Source organism: Petaurus breviceps, unplaced genomic scaffold, assembly GCF_028583685.1.
Source record: "Petaurus breviceps papuanus isolate PSGF00001 unplaced genomic scaffold, PetGlider_PUasm1.0 83374, whole genome shotgun sequence".
In the NCBI taxonomy this organism is placed as follows: Eukaryota; Metazoa; Chordata; class Mammalia; order Diprotodontia; family Petauridae; genus Petaurus; species Petaurus breviceps.
This window is the reverse complement of record NW_027186611.1, coordinates 1-10032: the sequence shown is the minus strand read 5'-3', so window position 1 is coordinate 10032 and position 10032 is coordinate 1. Positions and strand designations below refer to the sequence as shown.

The following is a 10032-nucleotide window of genomic DNA, read 5'->3' as shown; positions in this document are numbered from 1 at the left end:
ACAGAGACAGAAAGAGAGAGATTCAGTCTTGCTGGTCAGGAGAAATTTCCTTTTAGAGCTATCCTAAAATGGAATGGGTGGCCTTGGCACAGAGCAGTTTTTCCTATGTCAACATCTCCAAGCAAAGATTGATAGGTCATTCTTCAGGGCAATTCTTATTCAGAAATGGGCTGGTCTAGGTGACCTCTGAGGCACCTTCCAATACTGAGATTTGGAAATGATTGCCCACCTCATCAATAACTGTAATGACGTTTCTCAGCAAATTTGTTATAAGAAAACACTAAGAATAAGCACAAGAGATACACACATATCCAAGGGGGATTCTTTGCCAGTCTGTTTGGCAGGAACTGATATTTTAAGTCCTTATCCTTCTTTGGAGCATACTAGGGAGTATAGGTCATAAATATTAAGATAGGGTTCTTTTTTTTTTCTCTAGGCCAGTCTCTTTTGAAAGAAAATCTGAGGTTGTCATTGTTATTGCTATTGTAATGTTTTGTTATAAAGTCACACATTAATAAGAAAAGTAAGTGGCATACTTTTCAGCTCCCCAATAAATTCCTCACTTCTGAAAGAGATCTAGGCTTTGGGTCTAAGTATTCCTCCCTTTGTCAGAGGGGAATTTAGTGATTGGACAAAATAGCCACTCTAGAACAGAGATGAATGAGCCTACAAATACTCTTCAGATTTAAGATTTCTGGACCTAAATATAAAACATGGTTTGTAGATAGAATGTGATATTTAAAGTCGCAGTAAAAAGATCATGGAATCATAACTTTAGAGTTGGGAGGAGATCTTAGGGACCAACTACCTTAACTTCTCCTTTTACAGTTGAGGCACTGGAGCCCATAGAGGTAAACTGAGTCCACCAAGGTTATACAGACACCAAGTAGCTAAAATTCAAACCCACGATCTCTGACTCTTAAGAACACTTTCCACAGTATCGTGTGGTTACACAGCACCATTAGAAAGGGTGTTGAAAATGATGCTGGGGAGAGGGGGGGACAGCTAGGTGGCACAGTGAATAGAGCACCAGCCCTGGAGTCAGGACATGAATTTAAATCTGGTTCAGACACTTAACACAAAAACTAGCTGTGGGACCTTGGGCAAGTCACTTAACCCCCATTGCCCTACTTTCTCCCCTCCAAAAAGCAAAAAAAAAAAAAAAAAAGAAAAAGATGTTGGGGAAAAATTTTAAGAAGCAATGTGTCATAGTAGATCTCTATCTAACTAGCCTGGAAGTCAAGATCTGGGTTCAAGTCCTGTCTCTGATGTATTTTATGTCTGTGTGATGTGGTTAAGTTACTCAATCTTTCAGTGCCCCTAGCAACTCTCTGAGACAGTAAATTGCAGAAAAGCTGCCAACCTGCTGTGGTACAGGAGATTCCCTCCCCAGGTGTTCCCTATGTCGATGAAGTTCAGTTCTTGTTCCTATCCTCATACAATGCCATCTGCCCTTGGAACATGACTCTGGTCACCATGTCAGGAAAGTCGTAACAAAGCTATAGTATGTCCAGAGAAGGGCAAAGAAATTGCTCATGGGGATGGAGCCCTTCAGGACAGTTTGAAGACTGGAACTCTTCATCTGGCGATTGCAAGCTACAAAGGGCCACAGAATCATAGAAGTTCAGGGCTAGAAGAGGCTGTAGATTTTATCACTAGCATAGCCCCTTCCTGCTGCTGGGCCTATCTTCTTTAGAAACAGGGAGTTAGGAGTAAGTCACACTAATATAATTCAGGTGGGCAGCTAAGAGAGGCATCTTGGAAATAAGCTTCATTGATTTTTATTCTTCCCATCCTGGGACACGTCATGTGCGCACTCTTGGGCAATATAAACCATGACCCTCCGCCTTCAAGAACCAACCCCTCCTCACCCCATCTCTCACCTGGCCACATGCATGTAACACAATAAAAGCCAAATGGAAGAAAGTCCTAGGCTGCCATCCTGGGAGATTGCCACTGCATCTCCCCTCGACAAAACGGGAATTCTGCTTGCAATCACCCACTCTATCCATACTCTATTGCTAGGAACGGCCAGTCTGATTAGGGAGGCAACCTGATACAGTGGAAATAGTAGCATGGGCTCTGGAGTCAGAGGACCTTCATCTCTTTTGCTCATACCTGTGTGACCAAGTCATCGAACATTCCTGGGTCTCTGTTTTGTTATCTGAAGTGAGGGGTTTGGACTATATGACCTCTGAGCTTTTCTGGTTCTCTTGGTCTATGATGAAGACTACATCAGTTTTATTCCCACTGACTCTCTCAAATAGCACGGTCAACTGTAGCTCCCGCCTAACCCAGTACAATCAGCTTCCTACTCCACTCATTTAGCCCCCAAACCCTGGTGCAGGTATTTCCAGTGAACCTCCCCACAGGATACATGATGTTTGCTCCTTCCTACCACTTTGTCTTCATTCCCTGAAGTCTCTCATTCTTCTTACTAAACTGACTCTTTCCTTTTACATTTGAGGAAACTGAGACCCAAACACATTAAATAACTTGTTTGGAGGTCACACACAGATTTCCTTTTGATCCAGCGTTATCTTTATGGTACCATGCTATATCCAGTTGAAAACACTAGAGAAATGCATTTAAGATGTACATAAAGTAATAAATATTACAGATTAGGCGATTTTAGAATATGTTTGCTAAAACCTCAAACAGAAATGTATATCCTACTAAATAGCCTACTTTGATAGATGGTATTTACTGTCATTCAAAGTCCTCCAGAAGAGGCTGGGTGGCCACTAGTCAGGACATTTTATTTCCTGCTGCTCCACCCTCCAAATCAAATTACTAGAAATCATATCTGACATGAGCTAAGCCATTGAGCTCTGGACACCTTAGGACCATATGTCTTCATCTTCACTAGGGCCATCTTCAACTCAGCAACTTGCAGCCATATGGCACCCTTTTCACTACCCCCTCCCTTTTTACCACCTCTTGCTCTAAGAAAGAAAATCAGATTAACACTATGATTGCCTCTAAAAAGGACGAGTCAATGGATTGCCCTATCATTCAATTTACCATTACTTCCTTCCCTGGACACAGTGCTATCCACCCCACCTCCATTAGAATGTAAGCTCCATGAGAGCAGGAACTCTAATTTTCATATTTTATCCCTATCTCTCAGCACAGTGCTTCACATGTAGTGGTAGGCACTTAATAAATGTTTTTGATTCATTCATCCTATAAGGATACTTGATCTTTTAGGAGGATCTTTGAATTCCCATCCCACTCAGAAATTCTGTTATACTATGACATAACCCTCACTGTCTGTAGTATAGTTACTGGTGCTCTCAAGAAGATGGGCCTGCATGTGTGTTGCTGGCATAACTCATTCCAGGAGGAGGCACAGAAGCAAGAAACAGCTACATTCCTGAGGTCATAGCTAAGAGAGAATCTCCCCAGATCCCTGGGGGAGTGGCAGGGAGGCAAGAACCAACAGCTGCCACAGTAATCTACACCCACTGCCTGCATACAGCCCTTCATAGCACCCAAACCCAGCCGAGTCTGGACTCCTCCCTGAAGTCCAGCCATGTTATGAACAATGGCAAGTGCTAAGGAGCATGGGAAGAAAAATTCCAAAGTGCCAAGTTTATTAGAGTGAGAGACTACCCCTCTCACATTTCCATAGCAACATCCAGCTTCCCTAGAGGCACCTTAATCTCCTTCCCAATAACGCTGGTTCCCAAAGGAAAGGAATGCTGAAGAAGTGATGCATTTTGGAACAAAGTATTTGAAACTCCAGCTCCAAATTATCAACCTGGGAGCATGGGAACTGGTAAATTTCATAGAATTGGAGCCCCTTGGCTCAGGCTCCAGTATAGATCTCTCAGATAGGTTGCATTTCCTTAAAGAAATGGTTCCCAGAGTCCAGGCCCCTCCCCAAATCCCTTTGCCCTATATCCTTATAGTGAGTGTGTATGTCTGTGTGTGTGTGTGTCTGTGTCTGAGCGCACATGTGCATGCACACCAATGGGCAATGAGTGGAAGGTCTGACGCTTATGTCCAATCTTGCTGATTTTTGTTTTCAGGCTTTCAGGGAGGTTCTGTTACAGAGCTGCAGGTAACAGAAAGCTCCCTTCCATAGAAGTATCATGTCCATGGGCCCAAGGGGATGCCCCTGAGTAACAGTTATCTTTGGCGTCCGACCAGCTGTAGCTTGGCAGTCTTGACTCTATGTGCCTCTGACAGGTTCCGCTTTCGAACATCAGAGTTGGTGATGAACTCCACGTGTGACAATGGGAACCAGCCCCTCTCCCCATCTGACAGCCTCATACCCTCCAGCCAACCTGGTGGGAGAAAGGGGGAGGGATGACAAGGTGGGTGTTGAGGAGAGGAATCACCTGGACAGTCTCTCTCTCAGTCTCAGACCTGGAATTTTTTCTCGACCACAGTTTCCTGAAATGGAGGCCACCCAACAAGGTGAATCATCCCTACCCCTCCCCACCCTCTTCTCCAACCTGAATACAACAATATTGTTCAGTGATACTGAGTCCTCAGGCATTTTTTTAAGGCATCTCTATTAGCATGATGTCTACTTACAACTTGCTTAGCTGTCAGTAAAGCTTCTCCATGAACAGCCCTCTCCCTCTATTCCTTATCCTCCTCCTTCATACCCATTCTTCTTACCATCACTGCTCTGCTGAGTCACCATCACCACATCTGCTTTCTCCAGTGCCAACTCATCATTCTCTCGAGGTTTATAAGAGCGAAGGCACTGAACCTGTGGGGAGTCTAGAGAATAGGGAAAGTGTGGAATCAAAAAAAGAAGGTGATTGTGACAGAGAGAAAACCAAAATGGTTGAGCCTTCCCCCTGAGGCTCCTTCCCTGAGTCATGGCCCAACCACCAGCAGCATGCCTCCTTCCTTCCTCCCATTAAAGAAATGTGCCAAACAGGAAGGAGGACAAGACTCATAGTCATGCCTCAGAATCAGTCCTGACTATGGCTTCTCTTTACTCTCTTAAATGGGCTATATCTGAGAGCAGTTGGAATGTTTTTTTCCCTCTCTTAACTGCTATCATCAGGCCTTTCCTGGCCTCCAGGGATCTTGAATCTCTCTCCTGTCCCAATCTTCTTGGCTTAGGTTTGTTTTTTTCATCTCCCTCTTTCCTCACCCAACTAGGATCCATCTTATACTTGAGTGACAGCTCTGGCTCTGTTCCCACTTCTTTCTTCTTTCCCCCCTATTTTTCTCCCCAGTTTTCACTAGCCCCCTTATCCTCACCATGACATTCCAAGAGGTCCAGCTCTTCTCTTGGAAGAGCCAAAGCTGAGATCCAGCGAAGCTTTTCACTCCTGGAAAAAAGAAAGCTGGGTCACAACTCCATCTGGAACCTGAGAGGGTTAAGGACAAAGAAGGAGCATCGTAGGGATAAGAATGGATAAAGGGGCACTGGGAGAATGTGAAAGCTATCTAGGTATAGGGGGTTGGGTAATTTCTATTAAAAATGCCTTCTGGAGCTTTGCTTAGTTAGAAGCCAGCCAAATACTTGAGCCATAATGTTATTTGTTAGCTACTAATTGCTCAACCTGCTTTCCTTCCCATCTTCCTTTATGACTGTTCCTTCTGGTTGGAGTAACTGTTTTTGAAAATGTGGCAGTGTGGTTAAACCTTCAATTAGACACACATGGGCCATGAACTTTGTTCATTACATATTTTTTCCAGTCTTATCACTCACTATTTCCTTAAATATATCCTATGGTCCTGCTTACTTACAATATCTTCTGCTCCTTGAATACATTTCTAATTTTGTACCTCTATGATTTTACTCAAACTCTTTCATCTACTTGGAATGCCTGACCCTCTCCATTTCTCCTGTCAAAATTCTACCTCCCAGTTTGGATGCCATCCAATCATAAAAAGCTCCTCTGATAATCCAGCTGGATGGAACCTCTCTTCTTCCCCTTAGTACATACTAGAGTTAATTTTATGCCCAGCTTGGCTTCAGAAATTATCTCTTATTTATCATTGTTTTTCCTGAGGCACCCAACACATAATAGTTAATGAATATTTGTTAACTAAAGAAAATGCTAATTAATAGTGTTTGCCCCACCCCTCTGCATGCTTATGGACAGTCTCCTTCTATAGCTGAATTGGTATATATTGGGAATGCAAATAATGCTATTATTTATTTAAACAAAAAATTAGATTTTGAGAATAGCATCAGAAAGATATTGTCAGAAAAGTTATCATCCATTTTAAGTATATTTAGGAAGGTTAACTTGAACTTTCTGGATTATCCATGCCACTGTTTCTATATAATATTGTGGCTAATTGAGAGTTGGCTGTATTAATATGCCCAAAGGACTCTGGTAGAAAAAAATCACTAAACGAAGGAGATGTACTAGATTTGGATCACCTGTTTACATGATGTACTGTTAGAAAGTCAGGGCTCCTGTAAGTTTCTACTCAACATAAAGAGCACATAGAGTTAATATCTCCATCCTGAAAGCTCACACTGACCAAAGGTAACTGAGTATATATAGCATACAAGGGCACCCAGAAAGCAAAGTCATTCTGTAATAAAGGGGCCAAGTATATGAACAAATAATTTTCCAAAGAATAACCCTTATCTTTCACTTCACACTCAGCAAATTGGCAAAGATAACACAAGAAGGTAGCAGTTAATGCTTCAGGAATCATGGAAAGACAAGCACTCGGGGGCAATTAGGTGGCACAGTGAGTAGAGCACTGGCCCTGGAGTCAGGAGGACCTGAGTTCAAATGTGACCTCAGACATTTGACACTTACTAGCTGTGTGACCTTGGGTAAGTCACTTAACCCCAATTGCCTTGCCCTCTCCCCTCCAAAAAAAAAAAAAGGCACTTTATGGCACTATGGGTGGAGACTGAATTGGCTCAACCATGCTGGAAATCAACTTTGTTGGAGTTATGTAAAGAAAGTAAGTGAAATGTCAAATCTTTTGAACTAGAGATTTCATTGTTAAACATATACTCTAAGAAGGTCAGCAGTGAAAAGTAAGGTTCCATAGAAACCAAAAGAGCCACAGCAGCCCTTTTTGTAGTATAAAAAATGGAGACAAGGTAGTGCCCTCTGACTGAAGAACACTGAAGCAAGTTGTGGCACATGAATGTAATTGGAGATTATTGTGCTATAAAAAACAATGACTATGATTGAAGCAGAGATGTCTGGAAAGATTCATATGAAATGATCTAAGCAGCTTTTGTGAATGCTCCTTAGATACATCTCTGCTTCATCACCACTTCCTACTGATGCCCTCTTTCATTCCCTCCCAGTCACTGAGCTCAATCTCACTGAGTCTCTGTGCGAAAGAGGAACTCGGCCTGGGTGCCCTGTGTGTTGTGCAGAAGGAAGAGACGGAAGAGGTTCTTGTGTGGTCCATGCAGCTTCATTTCACACTTCTCCCCCCGTACAGAAGAAAAAGGGGCATGGTCAAACACCAGGAATCGGTTGCCCCTGTAGAGAAATAAAGGGTGTCAATCTCATTCCACAGACTTCATTCTTTCTTGCTTACAATTCTCAATCCCTCTCCTACAAAGCTTCCTGAACCTGAAGATTATTATGTGAGTCACAGAATGGCAGTCATTTGACTAAACAAATTTCTGGCTAGGAATCTGAGTCAGGATTAGTTTGGCCTGGGATTTTTCCACGGGATCATACTCCATAGGCCAAATGACCCCAGAAGTTAGGTCTGGGGTATCTTTATAAGCTCTGAATCAACCCTGATCTCAAGAAGATGGTTCAGACTTTAACCATCCTTCCCTCTTATTTTGAAGATTTAGGCCCAAGTATGGGAAATTTAAGGCCTGAATTTGATCTGTCAGTCAGTCAACCAGAATTTACTAAGCATCTAATATGTGTTAGTTGCTTTACTCAGCTAAGTATGGGGGATACCAAGAAAGACCAAGCAAACAAAAAGTAAAACAAACAGAAAAGAATCCCTCATCTCAAGGAGCTCAGAGTCCAATGGGAGAGACAATGTGCAAATAACTATGTATGAACAAGCTATATGCAGGATACATTGAGGTAGTCTCAGTGGGGAAGGCACTTGAATTAAGAGAGATTACAAAAGGCTTCTTGCAGAAGGCAATCAAACTGAGACCTCCAGAATGTCATGGAAACTAGAACATGAAGATGAGGAGGAACAGCCTACCAGGTTTGGGGCCATGCTCAGAGTGAAAAGATAAAGCTATTGCATGCAATAGTCCCAGTGCAAGTGGTGTGATGGCAGTGTCAGAGCAAAGAGGAAGGGTATAAAGGAGATGTTCTGAATGTAGAAACAATCAGACATGGTAGGTGGGAGAAAATGGGGAGCTGAGGATGATACCTAGGTTTCGAGCCTGCGTGACTGTGAGCATGGTGGTACACTCAATGTTAATAAGCAAGTTAGGAAGAGGTGAGCGATTAAGGGGATAGATAATAAGTTCACTTTGGGAATACTGACCTTAAGATGTCTATGGGTTGCTTAGCTCTAGATGTCTAACAGGAAGTTGGAGGTATGAGACTGGAGGTTGGGAGAGAGAGTAGGGTTACACAAATAGATGTGAGAGATATGTGCAGAGAAGTGATAAGTGAGTGCATATGAGCTGATAAGACCACCATGTGAAATGTTATACAGGGGTGGGGAACCTGTGCCTCAAGGCCACACATGGCCCTCTAGATCCTCAAGAGTGGCCCTTTGATTGAATTCAAACTTCACAGACCAAATCCCCTTAATGAAAGGATTTGTTTTATAAAACTTGGACTCAGTCAAAAGGCTGTACCCAAGGACCTAGAAGGCCTCAAGGCCACACATTCCCCACCCCTGTTATAGAGGGAGAAGAGAAGAGGGCACAGTAGAGAATTCTATGGGACACACTGGTTAAAGGGTATGAACTGGACGGGGATCCAACAAAGGAGACTGAAAAGGAGAAGTTGCATAGTTAGGATGGATACATATTGTAGGAGTTTCATTCATTGCAAAAAGTTGTACACATAGCAAATTGTTAAAGTTGCAAAGAGTTAAGAGACTGAAAATGAAGAATGTAGAGAAACCTATTGTAGATGTCCTTCTCAAAGAGTTTTTCCATAAAAGGGAGGATAGACAAAGGATGATAACCAAAGGGGATGGATAGATCAAGCAAGGCTTTTCTGAAGATGGTGAAGACATCTGCATGGTTGTAGGCAATAGGGAAGCAGCCAAAAGACAAGGAATGATTAAAGATTAGTGAGAGTAGTGGTGACGAATGGGAGAAACCTAGAAAGAATGGGATAGAATGGGCTCACTTGTTAGTGCTGAGGGAGTTTGCCTTGGCAAGAAGGGTCACTTCTTCATGTGAAACAGACGTGAAGGAAGAGTCAGTGGCATAAGGCATCTAAATGTGAGATGAGGAACAGGGGAGAAGAAGGAGCTCTCTGTGAATAGTTTGTTTCTTCAGTGAAATATAAGGCAACATTCTAAGCTGGGACCATGGGAACTGGGGAAGAGTTATGGAAAGTCTGAAGATGGATGAAAAGGTTTTGAAAAGCCTTTATGGTGAGTAGGAGAGTGAATTCATTAGAGAGTTGTAGAAGGATTGCCTTGCCACAGTCAGGACTCAGTTGAGATTAGGTACTATAAATTTGCAGTAGACTGAATCAGTCCCCTGAGCCACCCTTACTCCATCAAATAGAATCGTAGTCTCAGGGTTCTAGAACTAATGCAGTGTCAAGACCTCTTAGATCAAGGCTGACCCAAAATACTGCTAATTAAAGGGTACCTCCAGCCCAATCTTGGGCACTAAATCATTGAGTTATACCTGGAGCCAACAGGGGATGTAACCAATTGAATCATTGTTCTGAGATTTGTTTTAATTACTGAATTTCAGCTCTAAATTCTGACTCCATCATAGAAGATTAGTTAATTCCTGTATTTCCTTCCTCTTTTATGATAGTGCCTTCTCATAGCACCATGAATTAACAAAAGGTTAGTGAAAAGGATCCCTCCTGGAATATATGCCACCCCTCCACCCATCCCCCAGGCCAACTGAAACTGTCAATTCTGCTCTCCCACCTAGTTTCCCTCCCT

The 10032-nt window shown here is 42.7% G+C and overlaps 1 protein-coding gene across 1 annotated transcript; it reads right to left on the bottom strand.

Annotated features, from left to right (window-relative positions):
- Nucleotides 1–2518: 2518 nt before the first annotated feature.
- Nucleotides 2519–7608, bottom strand: LOC138176171 (rho guanine nucleotide exchange factor 5-like). Its single transcript, XM_069106943.1, has 4 exons — nt 7281–7608; nt 5230–5300; nt 4633–4737; nt 2519–4292 (listed from the first exon to the last, which is right to left on the bottom strand). The coding sequence occupies exons 1-4, from the start codon at nt 7376–7378 to the stop codon at nt 4135–4137; spliced, it is 432 nt and encodes a 143-aa protein (XP_068963044.1). The 5' UTR covers nt 7379–7608; the 3' UTR covers nt 2519–4134.
- Nucleotides 7609–10032: the final 2424 nt, after the last annotated feature.